The sequence below is a fragment of the Erythrolamprus reginae genome, chromosome Z (genome assembly GCF_031021105.1).
Source record: "Erythrolamprus reginae isolate rEryReg1 chromosome Z, rEryReg1.hap1, whole genome shotgun sequence".
In the NCBI taxonomy this organism is placed as follows: Eukaryota; Metazoa; Chordata; class Lepidosauria; order Squamata; family Dipsadidae; genus Erythrolamprus; species Erythrolamprus reginae.
In genome coordinates this window covers 44,676,983-44,704,548 of record NC_091963.1, presented here as the reverse complement: position 1 = coordinate 44,704,548, position 27,566 = coordinate 44,676,983, and the positions used below count along the sequence as shown (strand labels likewise).

Sequence of the window (27,566 nt, the reverse complement as noted above, 5' to 3'; positions counted from 1 at the left end):
ATACTAAAAACAATTAAACACCCATTATAAAAACCAAACAGACATACAGACATACCATGCATAAAATTGTAAAGGCCTAGGGGGAAAGAGTATCTCAATTCCCCCATGCCTGGCGGCAGAGGTGGGTTTTAAGTAGCTTACGAAAGGCAAGGAGGGTGGGGACAATTCTAATCTCTGGGGGGAGTTGGTTCCAGAGGGCCGAGGCCGCCACAGAGAAGGCTCTTCCCCTGGGTCCCACCAAGCGGCATTGTTTAGTTGATGGGACCCAGAGAAGACCCACTCTGTGGGACCTAACTGGTCGCTGGGATTCGTGCAGCAGAAGGTGGTCCCGGAGATAATCTGGTCCGGTGCCATGAAGGGCTTTATAGGTCATAACCAACACTTTGAATTGTAACCAGAAACCGATCGGCATATTGCTTTATTGTTAAGACCATATATTAAATCAATAGCAATAGCCCTTATACTTACGTACCGCTTCATAATGATTTATAGCCCTCTTTAAGCAGAGTCTTCATTTTACCAATTCTTGAAAGGTTTAAACTCCTGCAATATTGCATTCTAACCACTGTACCACCACATAACTATATATTTATGTTGGGATTTAGTAATTATTGTTTTTATCATCTTAAATTTTCTACTAGGCAAAATCTCAGGAAGTATTTGATGAATGGGTAGCAAAACTGCGTCACCATAGAATGTATCGTCAAAATGAAATTTCCATGTTTCCCTATGATATCAACAATCATTTCTTCTCAGCTTCAACATCTATTGCAGATTCAGTAACTGGTCTTTTGGAATCAACAGCAAACAAAAAGGTAGGTTTTATTTTATCTGTAGATTAAGGGGCATCCATTTAATTATTAGCTTAATAATTATATGGAGTACAACAAACGTTGACGGTAGGATTTGGGGAACGTACCATATTTTTCAGGGTATAACATGCACCCTTTTCCCCCTAAAAGAGGGTGGAAATGTCAGTGCGTCTTATACACCAAATAACCATTTTTGCTGTCCCGAAGGGGGGCCCCCCCCCATTTTTGGATAGGGAAGTTTGCAGAGAGCTCTCGGGTGCTGGGGGATGGCAAAAATGGCTCTGTTTTTCTCTGCAGGCTCCCTAGACCTTTTGCCCAGCCAATTTTTCACAAACATGGAGTGGGCAAAAGATCTGAGGGCCTGCAGAGAGCCCCTGGGGATTGGGGGAAGGCAAAAATGCCTAAATTCTTATGAAAAAAATGGGTTAAAAATGGCCCATTTTTCACAAAAGGGGGGCCATTTTTGCCATCCCCCAGCATCCAGGAACTCCCTGCAGGCTTCCCAAGTCCTTTGCCCACCCAATTTTGGCAAAAAAACCAGGCAAAACACTTCCAATGTTTTGCAAAAACAGGGCTGTTTTTGCATGACTGGGAGAGGACTTCTCGGAGTTGAAGTCCACTAGTCTTAAAGCTGTCAAGTTTGAAGACCTCTGGTTAAGGTTGCAAGGGTATTCATACTTGGCAAGTTTAAGACTTGTGGACTTCAACTCCCACTCCTGAACTAGCACGACTGGAGGAGGAATTCTGGGAGTTGAAGTCCACAAGACTAAAAACTGTCAAGTTTGAAGTTTGTAAAAAGTGTACATGGTTGTAAAAAGTATTCTACTATGATATTTTATTAAATAATATATTATTACACCATTTGGTTCAGAATACTTTTTCCTTGTTTTCCACCTCTAAAATCTAGGTGCATGTTTGGAGAGGGGCAGCATACAAGTCTAATAAATTAAATTAAATTATACTCAGAAAAATATGATATGTAACATGTAATGCATAAACCATTACCAAAATATTATTGGCTTTTTGTGGGTTCTCATTTCAGAATTTGATGAAAGACAAAATGTCATTTCCTCCTGGCATTTTTAATTTTGTTTTAATTAGCACAGAAATTATGGAAAAAGCAGGTTTTTGTTTTTAATCAGCATTCTTTTACAAGGTCGTCTATGTCAAGATAAGCAAGCCTGGACTCTTCTATGTTCTCTTGCCCATTTTAACTAATAATTGGCAGGGTGAGAATAAGGTAATGACCCAGCATTTAAGATGCATTGTAGTAGGAACTCTTTCCCTCTTGAATGTTCTGTGATGGCATAGGTGTGAACTCTACATTGTTGATTTAACAGGTATGTTTATTGATATATTTTGAAGTACTCTAACTACCTCTGTTAGTTAGAGTTAGGGAAAGGGCCAGAGATACTGGCTCAGTTTGTGGCTTTTAGTACTTGATGTCCTCCGTTTCATTCTTCTGCCTCTGCCACCAAGTAGATTATGCCCCATGTTGGGTCTCAGTCTAAAGCAGTCTTTTCCAGAATCTTCTCTTCTGTACTCCAGAGGACTTCAGTCTCCTCTTGAACTAACCTGCTGACATAGATGAAAACTGCTCAGCTCATTTGGTATACAGTATATGGTATACAGTATAGCAAATTGGGTAACATTTGTATTTTGAGCATGCAAAAATATTGCAGATTTTTTGTTTGTTTTTTGATAACTTCTAAGAATTGAAGGCAATATCTAGTGAGCAATTGTCTTTTTGGTGTAAATCTTCATTCATCCAGTCAGCAGATTAATACAGTATAGATAGTGTCATATATATATAATCTTAATTTTGGGCAAGCTTTTTTTTAATCAACTTTTTGAATATGAATGTGGGCTTGATCGTTGATTTTGAAGTGTTCCTTAATCATAAGTCACTCATTGTCAATCATTGGAAAGCTGTGTATTTATTTATTATTTATTTATTTATTATTATTTATGAAATCTTATAACAGAGAGGCAGCATGACACAACAAAATTCAGTGCAGGTGGGAAATCCTATGCCATTCCCTTGTTTAAACGAATCAAGAATTCCAACTTGTTTGCAGTCATCTGAAGATATGGAAAGATGTTCAAAAGGTAAAAAGAATGTAGAATGATTTGAAAGATTTATGACATATGCCTGTTATCTTACAATGTCTACTTTCTGTTCTGTCTGGGTCCCCCCAGAAGCCAACACCAACCAAAAAGAGTATCCAGACACACTGGTAAAAAGCAAAAGCAGTTTATATAAGTCCAAGCAAACACAGGTAACAAAAACTGTTCTTACAGACAGGAACACTCTGAAGCTTCACAGAGGTTTCACGAAGGCCAGGCAATAAAACAGGATTCTTGCTGGCAAAAACAACGCTGGAGATAATAAAACCCACGCCTCCCCCAAGTCTTCCAGACTTCTAGGCCACAAGCCAAGATCAGAGACGCCAAGAATCGAAGCAAGGTCACAGGACTCCCAGTTGATAACTCTCCACAAGACTGTAAGGGCGGGCCTGCCTTTTCAACCCTGCTGAGGAGAACCACACCCAAACCCAACTGTTGCCAATTCAGGGATGTAAATACCTTTCTAATTGGTCCCTTCTTTGAGCTGCACGGCGCTGCCTCATGTCTATTATAGCCTGTGCGTCTTCATCCAATGAATCCAGGCTACTAGCTGGGGAGAGTCCCCCCCCCCGGGGGTCTCAGGCTGCTCTCCCTCCTCCTCTTCCTGACGTTCCTCTCCCCCATCTGCCTGATCCTCCCCCTCCTGTTCACTGTCCTCCTCCTCTGGGCATGGATCCGGCAGAGATCCAGCCGGTCCCTGAGGAGCCTCAGGCTGAATCACAACACTTTTCTAATCTTTAAATCAAAAATTTAGTCCATGTGATATTGAAACAAATACTGCTGGTACAGTACCTGCTTGAAGAACTTGAATAATTATCTGAAAGAAAAATGGAGCAGTTGTGCAAGACAAGGAGACTTTCAGAAGAAACATATATTTCTTTGTGTTCTTTCTATATGAAAGTACAAGAGTTCTTGGTGTAAATTGGACTTTCTGAAAATTATTAATGAAATACCATTCCTTTGTAAAATAACTCTATTCTGCCTAGCTTGGAGCCACTGTAATTGGTTCACAGGAAATCAGACTTGTAAATATAATTTATTTCCTTGGAAAAAAATACAGTCCTTACTGCTTTTCAAACAAAATGTTCTTACATAGGAAATGAAAGTGTTCTATTGGAATAGGATCATCCTTTATTAAACTTTTCTGTCCCTAACAATATATATAATAACCCTATTACCTTTTCCCCAGGTGTTGATCAGTCACATGTGCAGGCTAACTTGAACTCTCTTTTCTCATTAGCAGTTTTGACTAGGAAATTGTCTTTTTTGCATATTAAATGGGGATACAGAGAATGGGGGCTTAATTATTTAGGAAATATGGAATGAAAGATTAGCTGTTACAGCTCAAATAAACTTCTTGTTTTATGTATCGATCTTTTTTAATTTGTTCAGTTATGTCCAAATATCAGAGTTATTCAATATTTATTACTTAGGGAGATTATAGCATATATTTAATTAAATATTATATGTAAATAGAATATTAATAAACATATTTTTACTGATAATTCTGATTGAGAGAAAGCTGGTGGAACCATGTTGTTAATTTCTGTTGGGATTTAGTAACAATTTTTTCTAGCATGTTCTGTCGGGCTCTCTGGTAGAATCCTCCCAAAAATTCACAAGTACAAATTTCAGACACACACACACACACATTTGAAAATTCAAAACAATGTTCTTTATAATGAAAATTCACTTAAACTAAGCTCTCTTTTGTTATAGCAAAGAGCACTCGTCTCCAAATAAACTGGTAATTTATACAAGTCCCTTATCAGTCCTGTGATACTTAGCTTGCAGCTGTGAGGCAATTCAAAGTCCTTCTTTCACAAAGTGAAACACACTTTGCTCTGGTTTAGTTTCAAAGCAGGGAAAAATCAGCACATAAAAAGTCAAAGTCAATAAAGCAGTCATGAAACACAACAAATGATCAGATAATCCTCCACAATGGCCAAACCCACGGGCTGCTATTTATAGCAGCCTCACTAATTACCACAGCCCCACCCAACCACAGGTGGCCTCATTTTCTTTGTTAATAATCTCTCAGTTGTTGTTGCCTATGCATCGCTCTCCGCATGCGTGGCTGTATCATTAACTCTTGTTCCGAATCCAAGGAGGAGCTAGATAATTGATCTCCTCCTGAGCTGTCTGCCACACTCTCCTCTTCCCTGTCACTCATGTCTTCTTGGTCAGAGGAGCCTTCATCATCAGATTCCACCGGGGGCAAAACAGGCCTGCAGCATGTGGATGTCTCCCCCACACCCACAGTCCTTGGGGCAGGAGCTGGGCCAGAGCTAACCACAACATAGCATCTCTTTTTTTCTAGGGAATTTGATAAATGGCTATCAAAGCTATGCCACCTCAGAATGTACCAATGGCTTTGCAACATGTATTTCAAGTTATAGCAAGTCCAGAAAGAGCTACTTAACAATCCATTTTAGACGTTTTGACATCTAGTTCTCCCACATGTATCTAACTTTATTTGGCCCACACTATTACAGTGATTTACAATTTTTCCTCAGAAACAATTTAATTCTAGTTATACACAATAATGAACAGTGGTTCACTTTGCAACTTGCACATTTGCTTTACAACTGGCATGTTCACTTTACAACTGCCACCTAACTACCAGGGGGGAAAATCAGATCCTTTTGGGAACCAACCAGCCAGGCAGGAGGGAAGTCTCAAGTTTGGAAATTAATCTCAAATCCTTGCATTACAAGAGATCCACAACAGAGCCCCTCTCTCTCAAGCTCCAATGAGCCTCCTCTATATTTAATCAGGAGAAAACAGGAAAGATTATTATATACTGTATAACAAAATCGTGAGTTTGAATTTTACACTTGGGGATCAGGTTGCTTGTAACTGATAGGTAAATCCACTTTGTGACCATCATGGCTTTACAGCCACAATTGCATGTTAAATTACAGTTATAACTTGAGAACAATTTGTACAGTGAAGATAATCTGCATCATTGATTAAGTGGCATCATTGTGCTAAAAATAATAATGCATTCATGTCAACTAAGTATTCTAATGTACTTTAACAGTTTTAAGAACCAGAACTGTCTGTTAACAATAAAAGTAACAGAACTGTGGGACACCCTTGAAGATTTAGTAAATTATATCTGCTAAAGCTCTAAAATATTGGAAAAGTCTTTGTTCTCATTACATAATTCCCAAGGAAATAAAAAATATGTGCAAAGATGGCATTAATTTTTTTTTAAAAAAAATTAATAGTTTTAACACATATATTTTAGGAAAGCATTATTTTAGATGCTATTGTCCAATAGTATGCCGCCCCGAGTTTTCGGAGAGGGGCGGCATACAAATCCAAATAATAAATAAATAATAAATAACTCTTTGTATTCTAGTTCATAGAACATTTATATTTTAAAATTTAGAATAATATATATATATACAGTGATCCCTCTATTATCGCGAGGGTTCCGTTCCAAGACCCCTCGCGATAATCGATTTTTCGGGATGTAGGGTTGCGGAAGTAAAAACACCATCTGCGCATGCGCACCCTTTTTTTTATGGCCGCGCATGCGTAGATGGTGGAGTTTGCGTTCCCCGCCGCCCACGCAAAGGGGAAACCCGATTCGGCTCCTCGCTGCTGCTGCGCTACCGAGCAGATCAGCTGCTGGGCGGCCGAAGGAACCTTCCCTGGGTCTTCCCCCTCTTGCTGGCGGGCGGGCGAGCGGCGGGCATCAGCGAGGAGCCGGGGTTTCCCCTTTGCGTGGGCGGCCGGGAAGACCCAGGGAAGGTTCCTTCGGCCGCCCAGCAGCTGATCTGCTTGGTAGCGCAGCAGCAGCGAGGAGCCGAATCGGGATTTCCCCGCACGCAAAGGGGAAATCCCGATTCGGCTCCTCGCTGCTGCTGCGCTACCAAGCAGATCAGCTGCTGGGCGGCCGAAGGAACCTTCCCTGGGTCTTCCCGGCCGCCCACGCAAAGGGGAAACCCCGGCTCCTCGCTGATGCCCGCCGTTCGCCCGCCCGCCAGCAAGAGGGGGAAGACCCAGGGAAGGTTCCTTCGGCCGCCCAGCAGCTGATCTGCTCGGCGCAGCAGCAGCGAGCAGACGAAGATCGGGGTTTCCCAGCCGCCCACGCAAAGGGGAAACCCCGGCTCCTCGCTGATGCCCGCCGTTCGCCCGCCCGCCAGCAAGAGGGGGAAGACCCAGGGAAGGTTCCTTCGGCCGCCCAGCAGCTGATCTGCTCGGCGCAGCAGCAGCGAGCAGACGAAGATCGGGGTTTCCCAGCCGCCCACGCAAAGGGGAAACCCCGGCTCCTTGCTGATGCCCCCGCTCGCCCGCCCGCCGCCCGCCGCCCGCCAGCAAGAGGGGGAGAGATAGAGAAAGAGAGAGAAGGAAAGAAAGAGATGAGAGAGGGAGGAAGAGAGTGTGAGAGAGGAAGAAGCAAGAGAGAGAAAGAGAGAGAGAAAGAAAAATGAGAAAGGAAGGAAGAGAGTGACGTCATCGGGTGGAAAAATCGCGATATAGCGTTTCGCAAAGATCGAGATCGCGAAACTCGAGGGATCACTGTATTCCAAGTTTTCTTTTAAATAGTTAATTCAACTATTAAATCATTAATTCTAATGGTAGAAATGGTAGAATAGTTAATAGCAGGTACTGAAATATTGAATAAGAACTTTTGCATTCTGTCAGTATCTTACTCAGCAATTAAATACAGTAAGAAGTTTGGTGATTTAGTACACTGTTTTTCTTCTTTGCTTTTTCTGTCTTCTTTTCTACCAAAGCAGTGAAAGCCATTGTTTTTATTCCAAACAGACCTCTCTCATTGTCAGAACTATCTCTTGGAGATGAGCCAGCTTTTACAAAGCATGGAAGTTCTCCATAGGACATATTCGGCACCTGCCATAAATATTCAGCAAGTAAGTTGAAGAAATGGCCCCTTCTGATGAGGGTCACTCTGCTTGCATTTCTTCCTAGAATGGTGATAAGTGGTACATTTCTCTTTTTCACATGCTGTTGTAAAGGGTCTTCTTTTTGAAAGTCCGAAAAAAGAAAAAAGAACACCCAGAAGATGGCGTTCTAGAGCACTTGGTAAAGATGCTAAAGGGATGTTGCAGGTAAACCACTTCTATATCTCAACTACATTTTTAGTTTATGATAAATGCTATTTGCTGGCAAAAACTTACTTTTTCCAATACAACTTAATAGTCTTAGTTGCTATTCTTATAGTAGGAAGAGATTTCATTCTACTTGTGAAGGTAGCATGGAATGAGTGGGGCTTCTAAATTTTAATCAGCCTGTTGAGCTTTTGGGCCAATTCACTTTTAATGAAGAATAAACAGTTATTTCTTTATAAAGAAACCTGCTCATAAGAATTCTATCTTTTAGAACAGCGTTTCCCAACCGGTGTGCCGCGACACACCGTCAGGTGTGCCGCGGCGAGAGACGGCGGAGGAGAGTGGGCGGATCGGGCGGGCAATGGGGCAGGGGGGAGAAGCCAGGGGCGCGTTTGGCCGGGAGTCCAGGACTGTGTGGCTTTGCGCCATGAAGAGAAAACGGCCGACTTTTCCCTGCTGCCGTTTTCTCTTCATGGCGCAAAGCCACACAGTCCCGGACTCCTCGCCCCAAGGCAGGAGGCGGCGGCGGAGGAGAGTGGGCGGGCAATGGGGCAGGGCGGAGAAGCCAGAGGCGCGTTTGGCCGGAGGCACCGTGGGGAGGCAGGGGCAGGGAGGTGCGGCAGTAGGAGTAAAGGGAGCCGCGGCTGCCCCTGCCTCCCCACGGTGGCAATGGCATCGGGAGTGCTAATAGCGGCGGCGGCGGGAATAGCGGGGGGGCTGCAAGTGGAAGCCTCAGCCCTGGAGCCCCCTCGCACCCATGGCTTCTCATCGATGCCTCTGCCTGCCCGATCCGCGGGAGTGCTAATAGCGGTGGCGGCGGCGGGAATAGCAGGGGGGGGCTCCTGCCCGCCGCTGCTATTAGCACTCCAGCGGATCGGGCAGGCAGAGACATCGACGAGAAGCCATGGGCGCGAGGGGGCTCCAGGGCTGAGGCTTCCACTTGTGGCTGTCCCCGCCCGCCCGATCCTTCCCTCCGGCTTTTTTGGGGTGCGGCTTCTTCCACAGCGGTGGCTGCAGCGCCGCTGGCGATCCGGCCGCTAGCCGCTCCAAGCGCTGTGGGAACGCCCACCCCTCTCACAGTCCCGTCCCGGGCTGTCAGTAAAGGGGCTGCTTGCTCGGAACATTCAAACTAAGGGAAACCTTCGCTGGCCTCCACAGAGAAGAAAGGAAGAGAGAGAACGAGAGAGAGCAACAGAGAGAGAGAGAGAGTGAGAAAGAACAAGAGAGAGAAAGCATGAAAGAGAGAGAAAGAAAATAAGAGAGAACAAGAGAGAGAGAGACTAAGAGAGAAAGAAAAGAGAGAGAGAGAGAAAATAAGAGAATGAGAGAGAGCAACAGAGAGAGAGAAAGAACAAAAAGCACGAGAGAAGAAAAACAAGAGAGAAAAAGAGATAGCAAGAGATACTGAAAGAAAGCAAGAGAGAGAGAGAAAAAAAGATAGCAAGAGAGACAGGAAGAGGAAAGGAGAGAGAGAGAAATGAGAACAAAAAGGGGAGGAGAAATGAGAAAATGATTGAGGCAGAGAATGAGAGGAGAGAGAAACACAATAGAGAGAGAGGGGTGATTCTTGAAGCATATGGTAAAAAGCACCCAAATAATAAGAAAAAACCCCCAGCCCTCACCTGTTTTTGAAAAGAATAAAAGAGAATTAAACCCCAGCCCTCACCTGGTTTTGGAAATGGTTGGAGTGTGTATACATACACACACATAAGGGGGGGAGAGAGACAGGGATGGAAAAAGAGGAGAAGTGAAAGGGAGAAGGAATGAGGGAAAAAGGGAGGAAGAGAGAGAAATGAGAAACATGAGAGAGAAAAGGGGGAAAGACAGGAGAAGTACCCAGAAATGAGACAGCGGTATAAATTTCAGGAGGGATGATTGATGATTGACTGTATTTATAAGGGGATGTTACATGGGATTATATATATGAGGGGGTTATTTATTTATGTATGTATGTATGTATGTATGTATGTATGTATGTATGTATGTATGTATGTATTTATTTATTTATTAGATTTGTGTCATTTTGGTTGGTGGTGTGCCCCAGGATTTTGTAAATGTAAAAAGTGTGCCGCGGCTCAAAAAAGGTTGAAAATCACTGTTTTAGAATAATGTCAAATCCAAATGGGGAGGGAGAGAGAAATATATTCATTCTGTGTGTGTTTATTTGTCCACTGTTTCCTATACAATATGTAGGAAGGCACCAATCCCTCAAATTAAGTGGAAATTTCTGAGACAGGGCAGGAAACGTAAACAGAAATACTGTATTAACATATCAATAGTGAAATATGGTTGTATGCTTATGATTTCAGATGGCCTTGGTTCAAAAAAAAAGTTTCTCAATTACCATAAGAGAATATCTCACTATTTTATATTTCACTATTATATTCCGTCCATATTTTTTCAACAGCACACATTCTGACCTGCATTTATTTTTCTCCTAGCATACCCAGTTCTACATAACTAAGTAGGGGGAAATCTGTTCTTATGCATACCTGTTTTCATTTCTTTCAATCAATCTTTTTTTTTCCAAAAGACTATATACTGCCCACTAAGTTTCTACCAGCCTCTGCCTGTTTTAAACATTTCTCCATCTATTTTCCTGTCTCTTCTAAACATTTTACAAGATGTCATCTGCTTTCGCTAGCTTTTTACCATAATTTACATAAATGAAGACAATTCACTTTATCATAGATAAAGTGTCTAGATCAATGGATTTAAAATAAACTTGTTTTAAAGAAGAGTCTAGATAGTAATTTATCTAAAATGGTATATAGGTTCTCCTGCTTGAGCAAGGAGCTGGACTAAAAGACCTCCAAGGACTTTTCTAGCTTGCTCTGTTCCATTCCGTTCCATTCCATTCCCTTCTCTCCCATCCTGTCCTAAACTGTCACTCATGTTTCTTAATTACTTAAGTTGCATAAAGGAAAAATCTGATCTCAACCATCCCTAACCAGCATAGTCACACTGCAGTTTCCAAATGTGTCTATTCTATTCATTAGTTAGAATTGTTAATATTTTCACATGACCACTTAATAAACTAATCTTTTTATAAGTGCTGTGTTTATTCTTGCTGAATTATAAAGAATACAGGTGCAACAAATTGTACAGCCACATTAACATTTGTTAATTTGCTAAACATACATCATTACCACATTAACATTTGTTAATTTGCTAAACATACATCATTACCGCTTTTTAAGCATTCCCATGACATTAACATCTTTCTTTTCAGACATTTATTGACTTTAACATTGCAGTGTTCTATTTTTCAACATATCCTAAAATTTCCATGTATATTTTGTCTTTAAAGAATAAAGAAAAACTCCTCCCAGGATTGCCTTACACTATTCCAAATTATATTATATTTCTAAACTTGGTATTTTTAATCCCATACATTCCATTGGTAGGGCCTTTTTTAGTTTTATTAATTCATTCCATAGTACATATTTTTTTAAATCCTCAAAATGGCTATGTTTCATCTTCCACTTCATTGAAAATTTTTACAAAAAAACATTTTAACACTTTTACAATATTCTGTAATCTTCAGAATAAACACTAAACTATTATAATTGATTTAGAGAAGTGTCCTAGATAGATATCACAGTGTTATTTTTAACAGAAAGGGATTACGGTAGGTGTTTTCCAAATAATCTATTGTGGGAAGAGAAACTGCTGGGGGAAAGACCCAACAGAGACAGGTATAATGGCCATCTTTGGCATTATTTCAGATATAATAGCAAGGCTAATGTTTTGTTTCAGTCATGTGGGAATTTGTATACATTATTTTTGTTCATTGATTAAGGTACCATGCTAAAAACTGAGAAACTTTGAATTTTAGCGTCACCTTAGTCACAAAGCAAGCTGGGGGACCTTGTGCCAGTCACTATCTCTCAACCCTAAAAAGGAGGCAATGGCAAATATTGAAATACTGCCAAGAAAACATATCCAGGCAGTCTCTGAAATTGGCACAACTGAATAGAAATATATATATATATATAATTATAATATACATTCTTTGCAGGTACCAGCCATTCTTTCTGCTCCACTAAGACTACATGCTTCAAATCCTAATTTATCTACATTAGATTACGGGGATGAAAAATTATATTCAAATGGTTCTGAAGTGACATCAGAATTTTCTAAATTGCAAGAGGACTTGTGTCACATAGCTCACAAAGGTAATTGGAATTTTCCCCAATAGAAGGATGGTGAAAATAATTTGTAGATTCATGAAAATAAAGCTTGGTGAACACTGCATGCAATTTATGAATATTGAACGTTGGAGTATTTATGGAGACCACAAGAGGTATTTTATAAATATTTATCTTCATTATTTTCCCTGCAGAAAATGGGAAGACAGTCTCATATTGACTGCTGTTCTGAATGTAACATTTTGGAACATTTTAACACATCAGACATTTGTTAAAACCTTTATCTAAAGATTTTTCTCGGCTTTTTCTCCAAAGCCGAGAAAAATGGCATTCATCATTTATTTATTTTGAAAATAAAGAAAGCAGTAAGTTAAACATTGTGCCCTTTACATTCATTCATTTGATTGGTTTTTTCAGGGACTCCCCCTCTCCCAAGTATTTCTTTTATGCACACGTTTTAAGACATTAATCACAAGATTTTGGTTTGTTTGCTTCCTTAGTGTTATTTTTCTTCATTGTGATGCATTGAATGGTTCTACATTTTGACCTACAAATCATGTCATCTCTGCAATTTTTTTTTTACTATTTTTGTAGTGTACTTTACCTTAAAGTCAGCTTTTAGTACGATTTCAACAGAAAGAGAGAAACTGAAGCAGATGTTTGACCATGATTCAGTTGCACCTCCATCTGCTCAGATAATTGGTCTGAAGAATGCCTTATCATCTGTAAGTTCCCACATTAATTGGACTTGTGTTCAGAAATGTATCTTATCAATTACACTAATTCTTTTTTGTTTGATTTTTGCCTTCATTTAGCTTATTTCAAATGAACTGAGTTTCGATATCCACTTGTTCATTCATTTCTATAACAAGTTGCAAATTGTGATTTTGGCAAGAGCTGCCTAAGTGTGGTAGAAGCTTTTGGAGAAGGCACAATGTGTGTCCTTGTGCTGAACACACAGGCATCTATTTCGTTTTTTGTGAAGTGGTACACTTAGTGTGAATAGATTCTATCTCGATGATAGTCTTATCTCCCAATAGTGGGCTCTCATATTTCATCACGGAATTTAATGAAGTTAATAATAAAAAAATACCTTTCCAATGTCCAGGATAATCTGTGCTTGTTAATCTCTCTATTGTTGCTCAGACTATAACCTTGACTCCCAAAGATAGACATACAATAGATGCACCCATGTATCTCCTCTTTTTTATATTGTATACTCAGCTCTTGAATTTATGTAATAAATTGATAGAATTATGAACTGGTTGTATCACTTTACCCAGGACAATCTGGCATTTTCTGTCATCACCATTATTTTCAAGTCTTAATCTTGAAAACAATCCCCGACAGTCTGCCTAAATAAGGTGGAATAAAATCCCATCATTAACTTTATTGATATATGAACCAAACCTAGCTACTAAGATAAACAAATTTCAAGAGGTCAGTTTGCAGGAGAACCCTTGGGAGGTCACTTATCTAAATCCCAAACAAGATAAAATTGGCTTTGGACAATTTGCTTCTTGGATAGTTGATGATTAGTGATTGAAATCATCAATAGCAATCCGTTTTGAAAGGGGGAAAATGTATCATTTGTTCTCCGGGTGTAAAAAACAATGTTCCATATTTGAGACTGAAACTGGAAGGAAATGCAGGAAATTTATTTACTTACTTACTTACTTACTTACTTACTTACTTATTTCTTTATTATACCGCCCTTCTCCTTAGACTCAGGGCGGCCTACAACATGTTAGCAATAGCACTTTTTAACAGAGCCAGCATATTGCCCCCACAATCCGGGTCCTCATTTTACCCACCTCGGAAGGATGGAAGGCTGAGTCAACCTTGAACCAGTGATGAGATCTGAACCACTGACCTACAGATCTACAGTCAGCTTCAATGGCCTGCAGTGCAGCACTCTACCTGCTGCACCACTCCGGCTCTGATTAATTGCCCTAAGTACAGACTTCCCCAAATATACTGTAGTTCCAATATTGGAAGCATAGTGTAGAATAGAGTAGTGGAATAAATCATAACACTTGAAGTTGCAGTGCTAAGTTCAATAAGAAAGATACTTTGAAACGCTGTTGGTGAAGCTGTGATACAATATATCATTACTTATTATTTGTACCCCATGACAATAATTAAGAGTTGTATCCAGTGAGGTGCTATCAAATTTTTTTACTACCACACTTGGGGCGTGGCTTATACAGGACACCCTGCATTTTTTTTCCAACATCTTTCAGTGCAAATTGGGTGCTCTGGGGTGGAGCTCAATTTTTGCTACCCCATTTCGTCCCCCCCCCATCCAGGCAGCAGCCGCCCCTGGTTGTACTTCATGATTCTTGACAAATGTATCTTTTCTTTTATGTACACTGAGAGCATATGCACCAATGATAAATTCCTTGTGTGTTTTATTCTATTCTATTCTATTCCATTCCATTCCATTCAATTCAATTTTATAATATGTACTATATATTATGAAAAATTATATTTTCCCTATTCATTTTGAAGTAAGGCTCTATTTTCACCTGTCTGGAATTCCTTTATTTTTTCTCATTCTTCCATGTCCATAAGCAAAGTCTGCCACATAATATTATAAGATCAGGTTATGTTAATAATTTTAAAACATGATTTTTGTACGTGTGAAAATAAAAAGCAATATTTAGATTGCACATCAACAACTTTGGTGCTAAGATGTAAACAACTGTAGAATGTTTACAACATATGTGCAAAATGATCTATGTATTAATAATTACTGCATCCTCCCCATTCATTTAACCCTTAAATATTTTACAGATTTTGGCTTGTATTTGCTGTACTCTGTAAAGAATAATTATTCTGTTTTCTGTGTAAATCAGAGAAAAAAAATAGGCTGGAACCAGTGAAGGGCTTCCAAAAATTTTACTACCACACTGTGGACGTGGCTTGTGCAGGATGCCCTGCATTTTCTTTCAACATCTTTCAATGCAAATTGGGTACTCTGGGATGGAGCTCCATTTTCGCTACCCAACTGCGCTCCCTCCCGTCTGGGCAGTAGTCCACCCCTGGCTGGAACGAAAGTATTCTAATAGTTTATTCAGCTTTGGTGAATGCACTCCTTTCAGTAGCCGTCATTTCCCTTAGCTTCTTCCTTGCTTCAGTAAACTGATTGTAGAATGGTTCTTTTTCCAAGAGGATTGTAGAATGGTTCTTTTTCCAGATCATTTGTTAGACATAATTTACTACAGAAATTAATCATATAATTAAAATTAAATTAAATTAAATTAAAAATATAATTTGAAAAAAATTGCTATTTCAGTTTTGGTTCTGGAAATAAAATTTATATTGTTTCATGATGTATTGCTGTTTTATGGGCTTGTGTGGCAGTGCTTCATATACTACAATACCTTTTTTATTAAATTTTTGGTTTTTTTGTTCTGCATTGCAGAATGCACAATGTTTCATTTCATCAGTTGGTGATGCAAATCACCAAACAATTGTCTAATGTTTGGCAGACATTTTGATTGATTAAAGTTAAACAGTTCAGGATATCCTAAAGAATTAGCTAAGAAAATTTAGATAGGAACAAGCCTGCTAATTCTTTTTGGGAATCAAATATAGCTCATACATGGTTATGAAATTTGGACATTTTTCTGGATTGGACAGGGATAAAGGAGGCACAATATCTAGTTATGACACAAGTGTGGATTGACCCAAAATGCTTTTAAGTTCCTGAATAAAAACAAAATATAATAAAAATAACTTATAGAAAAGCATAGTGATGTGCCTAATTTTCACAAAAGTTAGGAAATGAAGTATGTGGTTTTCTTTTGGGATCTCACCTTACTTCCTCCTATGATTTCATGTTGCATTATTAAAGCTTCCACCAATGTTTGTTATGATATTTTAATATTTATATGACTGAAGTTCTGCACTGCTTATTTAAAAGCATGGTACATAGCCATCCAAGTTAATGAAATAGTACAAACCAGATGTAGTCCATTGGTGCAGCTAATAGGTAAAGGAAGAATAAATATTTTTTTAAAATGTAAATACTATTATTTCAAACCTTATAGAAACTGGCATGTGGAATAGAAGTGATCTGGTAGGTGCAAATTTATTGTTGTTTAATAAAGATCCACATGTACATATATATTTTTTATCAGTGTCATGTGCTTCTGAAGTTGAAAATAAATCATGTCATTTTAAATATTGATAAATTTGGATGCTGGCTTGATAGCTATCAAAAGAGGCACTTAAGGTAGCTAATCCTTATTTTCCCTAACATCCTCTCAAATTCTAAAGGTATAGCATGCTTTTTAGTCCATTTAGTTATTCTCCATGTGTTTATGGAAATTCTCAGTCATCCAGGTTATGGTTGTCCCAAAGGTGTTTTTTTCATTATGCAAGAGGCTTCTTCAAGAGGCAAAACCAGAAAGTCCAGTTGCCTCTTGAAAAAGCACTCTTGAGATGATTCATGATATATTATTGGCATATAAACACCAGTAAGATTAAAACAATATAAGGAATTTCCATAGTTTGTTCAGATACACTTTTGTAGTCAGAAGGAAATAAGAGGGATATCACTTCCTCAGATCCCAAAGCATCATTGGAATAGCCAGGTCTCAACAGTTTTGTTAAAGACCAGGAGAATAGGAATATGTCTGCTGTCGTGGGAAATGTTGTTGGATAAGAGGAGACAGCATTGGAGAAGGCTGGACTAAGACAGTGCCCCCAATTAAAATCTGTGAGGGGTAGAATAAAAGTAGGGTATCCTGCAGCTCTTAATGAATAGACAAACATTGCTGGATTAGGCAATCTATACATACCCAGACCTTGAATCATTAAGACTTCAAAAAATGATATCCACAGTAACACTTTAAATTGCACTCAGAAATATACTGCTTAAATATACTGCTTATCTCTTATCAGAGATTTCACATGGGCAAATCAACTGGAGTCCAAACTGCTTGAGTTGCTGTATTAATCACTACTTGAAGTTTCCAAATTGAACTTAAAAATTGGAACTATATATGGTATATTACAATAATCCAAAATCCCAGGGGGATGGGTGGGCACTAAGGCATGAATGATAGTATACAAAGCCTTCCAACCCAGAAAAGTGTGTACAGTAATTGTAAAATAAAACAGAATTTTGCAATGATTCTCCGACACAATTGCTATCTGCTCTTTTAAAAATACTGTGAGTCTATGTGGAGCCCTAGATAACAGATCAAGTCAGAGATGCTTCACACTCAAAAGGTGCAATCTTTGTTTACTGAGATTGAGACTCTTCTTCCCTATTAACATTCAACTTCTGGGCCTCAAGATAGATTCTCATCTTTTTCATGTTCAGCCTAGACTTGATATATGGTACCCTGCCAGCAGGTGATCTCCCACATGCTTCATGTAGATTCCATATAGGACAGGGCAACATTTGAGACATACCGAACAGAGCATCCTAATTCTTGATCTTGATAACTATCAGTTGGAACTTCTCATTCATGGTCCCTTACTCAAGCCTGTGCGCTAACTGGAAAGGGTATACAGTGGTACCTCGTGATACGAACCCCCCGTGATACGAACATTTCGAGATATGAACCCGGGGTTCGGAAATTTTTTGCCTCTTCATACAAACTTTTTTCGACTTACGAACCCACCGCAAATCGCAAAATGGCGCTCCGCTGGGCACCACCGCCCGGCTGTCACCTTTTGAAACAGCCAGGGGGCTTCTCGACGTTCTCCCGAACCCAAATTTTTGCCGAACTTTTCGGGTTTGGGTTCGGACGGCCGCCGAGAAGCGCCACCACCCGCCTGTCACCTTCTGAAACAGCCAGAATTCAGAAGGTAACAGGCGGGCGGTGGCGCTTCTCGGCGGCCTCCCGAATCTGAACCCAAAAAGTTCGGGTTCGGGTTCGGGAGAATACCGAGAAGCCCCCCGGCTGTTTTAAAAGGTGACAGCTGGGCGGCAGCGCCCAGCGGAGCGCCATTTTGTGATTATTTTCCCCCCTTGCACGCATTAATCGCTTTTCACGTTGTTTCCTATGGGAAACATTGTTTCATGTTACGAACTTTTCGCCTTCCAAACCGCCTTCTGGAACCAATTAGTTTCGTAAGACGAGGTATTACTGTATATTATTTGTTTCCTCCAGAGCCATTTTCAAGGTACAGTTAGAGAGCATAAGTAACTTGCTTTTTCTGCAACACCAGGTTGAGCAAGGAAGGGAGATAATCTCCTTCCTGGAGGATTTCACTAATCAATAAGAAAATGAATCCGGGCTACCCATGCAAAATTGATATCATGGAGAACTTGGTCCATTTTCTCAGGCTTTGCAGCTCCAAACTATCCCAGATAAGTTTCAGAAAAGTAGCCCATGTTACCTCTCTAGAACTGCTCTGCTGGGATCAAAGGCTGAATGGATTTGTGTGATTTTATCTTCCACAGAGCTCACAAATGCTTCATATTTTTAAATAAATGTTGTTAACTTAGCCTTCCCTAAAAAATAATAATTGAATAGTTGAGTTGAATAGATCTCTCTGAATATAAAGAAGATTTCTAGGTTCTAAACGAGTATTCAAAAGTTGCTCCTGATTCTAATTGGTTTTTTTTTTGTAATAAGTATGTATTAATAAACTCATTCATAATTTATCTGATATCCTTTTAAAATTTCCAAGTCAGAGGCCACCTCTACATCATATGAAAATGAATTCATTAGTTTAATAGAGTTAATATATAAAACCTTTTTTCCTGTTTCCTACTATTCAACATTATTAGTAAGCTTTATATAATTTATAATTTTTATAATTATAAATTATATATTATAAATTATATATTATATAATTATGACAGATAGAGAAAATGTGACCCTCAAATACAGTGGATATGTTTGGATATTGGCAATGGAAATATTTCCAGAGTACCTACATCAGTTTAGATCTTTTATTTATCTATATACAGTATCATCTGCTGTCAGGATTAAATTTGAAATTCCTTGTACTGTATTTTCTTCATTTTCTTATTTATTTACCATAATAATAGTACAGTAGTATCAATTTATACAGTAGTAATTCTGGCTGGCAAACAGGTTTTAAATCAAAGAACATAAATGATAGACAACAATATATCCATCTATCTACTTGTCTATCATGCTACATTTGATTCATGTATTGACAGTGACATTTTGAATTTCCAAAACTGTATTCATGGTAACATGCAATTTAATGCATTGAATGAAGCTTATTCCCAGTTAAATTGATACAACATTGCAGTATTACTTTTTTGACATGAAAGATAATTAACAAGTTCCCAAGTAGTTACTCATAGTTATCTTAAAATTTGTATTCTGCTTGAAGAAATCATGCAACACCCACTTGCTGAGGAGTTTTGTTTGAACTTGCCCTGCTTAGTCATATACAGATTAATGTCAGTTATTACCAAATGGGTGTGCGTTTCCTGTCTTTCGCTTATGTTGTAGTTAAGTGACGTGGCTAAGGCACCATAATGCTGCTACGGTACTATTGCACAGAAGCAAGCTTGGTTTACATGTGTTGAACCTTCTTTCTTGAATCAGCTAATGGCTTCCATAATCTTTGCCTTATAGAAGGGAAAAACCATCTTGCGCTGGCATTTTTATGTAGCAGTGATGATTTTCTAACAAATCAAAGTCAGAAGAATGTTTTCTGTCTTTGGAGGAAAGAGAAATGGATATTCACAACTAGTTGGTGTTTAGGGCAGCATTCATTAAATGGAATGCGGAGGCATTTAGAAGATAATTAGCACATATACTTCCTAATTCATTAGTCATACTTTTTTCTAAAAAATATATTCCCAGAATATAGTTTTTTTTTAATAAAAAAAATACCAAGAATCTGTCAGGAATGTAAGAAACCTGCCATATACTTTAAAAACAAATGAAAGAATCAGTTATTTCATAAATCCTCAATAACCTTATTTAAAACCATTTTTGGTTTCATCTGTCACTTATGTATCCTTGGAAATTCTTAATAACTCTCAAGTGCATGTGATGTTAAATATGTGATGTCAGATGTGTGTATTTCATTACAATCAGATTTAGAAGACAAGGATGGTAGTGCCTCAAAGGAAGATTAAATTTTTCCTTCATCTGTTCATTAAAAAGTAAACTCATCTCTGGCTTCTGACTACATTTTTTTAAAGTTTCTATCAATACTTTAATATATTCAGTATCATGATAGAGAAATATTAAGCCTTTTATCACTAGATGCTGTGGCGCTGTACCAAATCATTATTTTCCAATAAGCTAGCAATGTAATATGCCACAGATTTAATATCATCTTCACTTACCTTCTCAAGTTGTCTGACTGCAGTTCATGCTACTTGAAAATTTACCATCATGAATTTACCATCAGTTCATCCCAGAATTAACATCATCTTTGCTTTCTGAGCTGTTGTTTTGTAAAAGTTGCTACACAGCTCTTACCATTTATATATTACCCTTTCTTCTAGAGGGAAAAAAGGAAAAATTATTTGGCCTCAAATACTCTTAACATTCCACTTTGTCTCTCTTTTTTAAAATGTATACCAGAGAGACAATTATTTGTAATTAGCTGAGACACTATAATGGCCCAAATGTACTTTATTTTTTCTCTTAAATGTTCCAGGCCATAGCACAAAACACAGATCTTAAAGAACGGTTATGCAGAATACATGCCGAATCTATGATCCTTGATTCATCTGCTAATGCAAATTCGAGCCCTGATTTTGTAAAGGTGGGTATAGATTTTCTGTCTAGTATATATAAGAAATGCCCCCATTTTGGTAGAGGAGTATGAATCTTGTCTGGTGGTGGGCACAAATCATTGAGCACTTGTTGTATGTTGTGTGTGTGTGTGTTCAGAAATGGGCAGCCAAAATTTTTACTGCCACACTGTGGGTGTGACTTGTTTTGTGATTGTGGCTTGATGGTCACATGACTGGGTATTAGTGGCTTGAATGATCATCATCATTCAAGTGAACTGTTAAGCCCTCAACTTACAACCTCACCAGTGTTGCTCTCTGGTGTGACAATTTACTTTGCGTTTCCCACGCTCTCCTTCCTGGCTCACTCCCTGCTTCAAGCTGGGTAGCTAGGTGAATGGGTGTCAATCAGCTGTTGAGAAAAGAAGGGGGAGGAAATGGGCCCCCTGCAACTCCTGCCGGTGCTGGTCTCCCTTTCCGAGGAGGAGGATGGGAGGGGGGATGGTCAGCTGGTGCTGGGCACACAGCTTTATTTATGTTGTGAACCGCCCCAAGTCCTTGGAAAGGGGCGGCGTACAAATCCAATAAATAAATAAATAAATTTCCACTGGTGGAACTGTGTTCCACCCCGTCTTGCCTGCTGCCCACCCCTGTGTGTGTTGTATACTCTATATTTTAAAATCAAGTAAAAAATTATTTTTTAAAAAAGGTATAGATTTCCTGTCTTTTTGCAAAGCTCCTTGTTGTATCCATCCATTCAGTTGGTCATTGTCTTGTCCTAATGAATTTTCTCATTACATAGTATGGTCACCCAAACAATAACATCAGCTTTTGCCATTCTTTGTAGTGTTCCTGAACAGTTTGTATATTCTGTTTTGGGTTTTTATTTTTGGCCCCAGGGGAAGAGCCTTCTCTGTGGCGGCTCCGACTCTCTGGAACCAACTCCCCCCGGAGATTAGAACTGCCCCTACTCTCCCTGCCTTCCGTAAAGTTCTTAAAACCCACCTTTGCCGTCAGGCATGGGGGAACTGAAACATCTCTCCCGGGCATGTATAATTTATGTATGGTATGCTTGTGTGTGTGTTTGTTAGTATATTGGGGTTCTCTTTTAAACTTTTTTAAATATTTAAATTTATTTGGATTTGTTACAATTTGTTTATACCTTGTTGTGAGCCGCCCCGAGTCCGCGAAGAGGGGCGGCATACAAATCTAAATATTAAATAAATAAATAAATAAATAAATATATGAAATTCTTCTACACAACTTTTGCACTTCAAATAATTGTCAGAAAGTAATTTTCCTTTGTAAACAGAACCTTTTAACTCAGTGAAAATAACATTGTAGAAAACCCATCAAGATAAAGATTATTGTACACCATTCCAGATTGATAAAAAGGGGTTTGGAGGGGATGGAGGTAAGGAGTTTTTTTTAAAAAAAGTTGAATTAACATAATGTTCTTAGCAATTGCCTAGTTTCCCTTTTCGTGCTGAATGTTTCTGCCACTCATAACATAACCTAGAAACAGTATAGAAATTAATGCAGATGCATTTAGATATAATGTCAACTAAACCTTGCCCTCCAGATACATTGGGACTACAGTTCATAAGTTTGGAAGGACATCAGCTTAGGGAAGGCTGAGATAAAATGCATAACTTTGTAACAATGGAGTGAGTGAGCTTTCTAAGCAAGAAATAATATAAAGAAAATACTGTGATAACTGAGGTTGAATGATTTTTTAAGGCAAAAAAAATAAATTTAACTTAGTCATGGCAAATAGATAATGCAATTCAGTTCCAGTTGTATGATTTGAGAGTATGCTGTACTTTGAACTGAACGATTGGAGAGGTCAGATGTTACTGGATCATAGTTTATATTGCATAAGATATTCTCAAGGCATTTGTCACCATGCAGTGGAATTTCTTCTACTGTCTCATGGAAGCTATTGCCGTAATTGGAGACGAATGACTTTTTTGACTTTGGTGGATTTTTAGTGCTTATGGTGCTATATTAGTTCATTTGCTGTAAGATAGGCACACACTTCAGTTTTCCACATTTATATTATATCATTTTGTTTCTGTGGTCATTCCATTTTATTTACACTAAAAGATAATCACACATTAGTGTTTTCTGTTATATACATTGTGAAATAAACTGCATCCAAAATAATCTAGGGCTTCCCATAGAATCTGACAAACCAGAACTCTGTTTTCACCTTGTATAGTCATTTACAAGTGGAAAATTTTGGGGGCTTTGTTCTTTTCTTAAGCTAAGGGATCTTCAGAAAACAAGGTAGTCAGTTATAATGTTAGAATGTGAAAGGAAGCAATTTCATTTGTTTGAGGGAATGTTATTGCTTTTAAGCTTTGAAGAGTCTAAAGCAGGGGTGTCAAACTCAAAGCCCATGGGCCAGATATGGCCCATAGGGTACTTAGATGTGGCCCACAGGAAACAGTGAAACAGTGAAAGATTGGCATGAAGTGCCTCAACCATTGAAAACGGAGCTCGGAGGGACTCCATCTTCACTGGCTAGAGAGCTGCAGAAGGCCATCGTGACACAAAACTAAGCTTGTGAGGGCTGCATGCGCCTACCCCCTCCGATCTCTGTTTTCACTGGCAGGTTTACAGGAAGCCATTGTAGCGAAATATGGAACATGCGAGACTCTGACAGAGTGCTTGGTCCATAGGTACCCCTGACATGATTGATGTCAAGCTGGCCATGACCATCCCAGCCCTTCAAGGTCAAATACAACCCTGACACGGCCCTCTATGATATTGAGTTGGACACCCCTGGTTTAAGGCATACATCTTCCAAAATGGGAAATCTCTTATTTGAAGCAATGTGTTAAAGGAATGTTTTGATTGTCTTCACAATATTTAAAACATTTTGACTATAAAAATGAAATTTTTAAAACTGAAACCACATAATAGGTCTAAATATAATAATCTTACTGATATCTTCTAAGAATTCATAGATATAAATACACAGACTAATAAGTAATAGAGATAAGTTTGTAGTTAATTTTGTTGCCTGTGACTTCTGATTTTATCTCTCCTTTTCTATCAGAGAAAAAAAAAGTAAGACATTTAGAAATGTCTAAATCCAAATTTTACAGTTTGGTAGCACTTTTTGGTAACATTTTTTTCTGTTTCGGCATTACTTTGATCCATTTGGTTATATGATTGATACTGAATTTGTTTACAGTGAGTCTAATAATAATAATAATAATAATAATAATAATAATAATAATAGTAACTATATTGAAATTATTAGAAGATATTACTTTTGCAAAGTGACAAAGTCATGGAGAGTATTCCTAATGGATTTCACATAAATCAATATTTTACTGCAAATAATATGTATATTAATCAAATTCTGAATATTAAATAACTAAATTATCAGAAAAAAGAGCATGATTATCAAGCTTCAGGTTAGTTATGCTTTTCTCTTTCATCAAAAAGTCAACAATATATATATATTTCCAACAAATTTCTAAAGCATCTTTAATTGGAAAAATAAGTGTCTACAAAATGAAAGCCACAGACATTTTCATGACAGGAAAAGGGCCTACCTGCAAATGTTATTTATTTGCCTGCTCTCACTTTCCTTGAATGTCAACTGGTTTTGCTGGGAGGGGGGCGGGGGGGTTGGGCAGGAATCAGAAAGCCAAGTCTCACAAGTTGCATGCCTTGCTTTTTTGATCACTAAAGCCTTCAACATAATGCTCCAAAATTTGAAACGTATCATATGAAAATGTCAAATAAAAGCAGCCTGTTTATCAAAAATATAAATTCATTTATATTTACAAAAACAAATTAGGTGATGGGAGAAATGTGGTGGCAACTACATTCCTATTCCTTTTGGTGACAATCTTTTACTGCACTGAGACCTTGCGTCACTCAGAAAATTTAGAAATGGCTAAAGATGTGCTGTTTGACACAAAAAAATTGAACATTTTTTAACTGGACAGATGACGTCACAAATCAAATGAAAAATGTTTTTAGGTTTCTCTGTGCCGATAACTATATCAATTCAAGTATTATGAGAAACTTTTGTAATGAAAAATATCGGACAGAAATAAATTAACACCTGCCTCCTATTTTTCTCTTGCTGATGCTAAATTATTCGTGACCTTGAGAGGTTTTGAGTGTGCAGAAATTGATTTCTCAAATACTCAAGTGATAAATATTATAGCAATGACTTTGTAAGGCAATGCAAAGATTGAGATGAAAGGACAGAAAATAATTAGTCACTATATTCAGCAGTTCTATTTTGACCTTGTCAGTTCTTTGCTGCCCCTGGACTTTTATATATGTTAGCTTCTTAGAATACACTGTACTTTCACAATTCTGTTTTGTTTTTGCTGGTAATTTGCTTAGATGGGATTTTTGACTTTCCATACAACTAGGAATTTGCCACATCTTTGCCTTAACTTCTCATCTATCCATCACTGCTTGCAGTGATGGTGATAGGTCATGTATTCCATTTGTGTGAAAACACATAACTAGCGTTAGTTCCTTTAAAAAGCAAAGTAAATCTACCTTCCCTGACTCAAACAATGGAAGATCCTAGCTTTGCAAATCTCCTCTCTATTTATCATTATCCAGCTCACATTAGCTTTTACCTTTCCCTTTGGAATATCACTCTGAGACTATATATATATATATATATATAGTGTGTGTATATATATATGTATATGAAATAGCACCACGGTATTTCAGAAAATAGTATTTTAGTAGAAACATAGGGAGCTTCTGCAATTACATACATGCTAAACTGACTATGTCAGCCTCACAGTGATCTCTATTAAAATCAGCATGTTTGCTGAAGCACTTTGTAATCTATGACTATCTAGTATCATTTTGTGAAGGGGAGGAGACTTAGTTAAGGAGCTCTTGACTTCCTAAAATTCAGCTTTAACTGCCACTGGAAAGCGATGTAATTAATAAAAGTATTAGACATATAAAATTCTTATTATTCCATACTTTCCTTCTTAAGGCAATTTGAGTAGGCATTCTTCAAAAAGCTTGATCAAGCAGGCTTTTATACAGGTAGATATTACTCTTGAGTTAAAATGGTATATATAAGAAACACCCCCAATTTGGTGGTGAGTGTGAATGTTTGTCTGGTGGTGGAGACCAATCATAGAGCACTTGTTCTATGTTGTTTGTGAGTTATATTCTACTTCTTAAAATTAATTTTAAAAAAATAATTAAAAAAATATACAGGTAGTCCTTGGCTTTCAACCATTTGTTTAATGAACTTTCGAAGTTGCAACAACATTTTTAAAAAGTGACTTGTGACCATTTTTCAGATTTACAATACTTGCAAAGTCCCCATGGTCATGAGATTAAAATTCAGATGTATGGTATGTGGTTCAGATTTATAATGCTATAGTGTTCTGGGATCATGTGATCACCTTTTGCAACTTTCTGACAAGCTAAGTCAATGGGAAAGACAGATTCACTTAACCATGTTAATGACAGCTTCTATGGTTTCCTTAAGTGTGGCAAGAAATGGGACAAAACTCACTTAACAACTGTCTTGTTTAGGATGTGGACTCAATTTTGGCCATAAGTCAAGGGCTACCTGTATAGCCAAATGTACTTAAAGAATGTAAGTTCTCGGCTGTAGTACCTGACCTCTGGGATAGTGTATCCCAGATGACCTAATATGTTGTTCCAAATAGTGTTGAAAGCCAGGGCAGATTCTGGTATGAGCTCTTGTAAAACTTGTGTTTGATATAGTTTTCTGTTTTTCTTTTTCATTGTTCCAACAGTTTACTCTGTAAAGGGCCCAAAATCAGTTGTAATCAGACATTATTTTAAACCTATTTTAATAATATATTGCTCATGACTGTTTTTAATGGTTTGTTTGCTGTTGTTGTTTTTTGCAGGAAGGTTCTGAGCATCAAAACAGGAGTCTGGTTCACCAAATATCCAATGAAAGCAGACTATCAATAACAGATTCACTCACTGAATTTTTTGATGCACAGGAAGTTCTGCTGTCTGCTAGTTCTTCAGAAAATGAGGTCTGGAAAGTAGTTCAGAAACACTGGATTTGTTTCAAAATCATATGACCTTTATTATCTTTGCAGACTCAGTGGTGACATCATGCACATTATTTCAGCATGGAAAACTTACTGATACTTTCTAAAGCATTTTAAAAGAATAGGGGACTAAAGGAATGAATACAAAATGTACTGCTTACTATGCTTTTTAAAGGAAGAAATATTTAATTAATCCAAATTTGAATATTATTTCCATTTGGAATTGGCCATGTAGCAAGATTTTCCATAATGTGGCAATTATATTCAAGCTTGATTTAGTCTTGTCTGTTCCACAGGCTAACAGTTGCATATAGAGGAATTTTATTGTTGCAATATGCATTTCAAACTTGATTGATGTATTTTTATTTCCTTTACACAAATGTGGCAGTGGGTAAAAAGGGATTTTTTTTCCTGCTTCATTATCGGAATAAAAAAATGTTTCCTTCCTCCCCAGGTGTCTGATGATGATTCATATGCCAGTGATATAAGTGATAATATTTCCGAAGACAACCTAAGTAACGACATAGAGAATGAAAGGCAAACACTTGGTAGGCGTCTTCATTTATTTATTTATTTATTTCTGGTCTATGATTTGTTTTTAATTTTGAACTACCAATAATTAGTAACTTAGAAATATGCAGTTAAGTTCA

The 27,566-nt window shown here is 38.1% G+C and overlaps 1 protein-coding gene across 7 annotated transcripts in view; it reads left to right on the top strand.

Moving 5' to 3' along the window:
- OSBPL3 (oxysterol binding protein like 3) overlaps positions 1-27,566 on the top strand; it is a 124,143-nt gene that overhangs the window by 79,969 nt on the left and 16,608 nt on the right. For 2 of the 7 annotated variants that reach the window (XM_070729011.1, XM_070729012.1), the window contains exons 6-14: positions 642-815; positions 2,798-2,921; positions 7,722-7,825; positions 7,931-8,023; positions 12,045-12,201; positions 12,769-12,899; positions 20,794-20,901; positions 26,764-26,898; positions 27,371-27,464. In XM_070729011.1, the coding sequence (XP_070585112.1) occupies positions 642-815; positions 2,798-2,921; positions 7,722-7,825; positions 7,931-8,023; positions 12,045-12,201; positions 12,769-12,899; positions 20,794-20,901; positions 26,764-26,898; positions 27,371-27,464 (1,120 nt within the window). The remainder of the gene's footprint in view (positions 1-641; positions 816-2,797; positions 2,922-7,721; positions 7,826-7,930; positions 8,024-12,044; positions 12,202-12,768; positions 12,900-20,793; positions 20,902-26,763; positions 26,899-27,370; positions 27,465-27,566) is intronic. The other 5 variants (XM_070729013.1, XM_070729014.1, XM_070729016.1 and 2 more) reach the window with 3 other exon arrangements.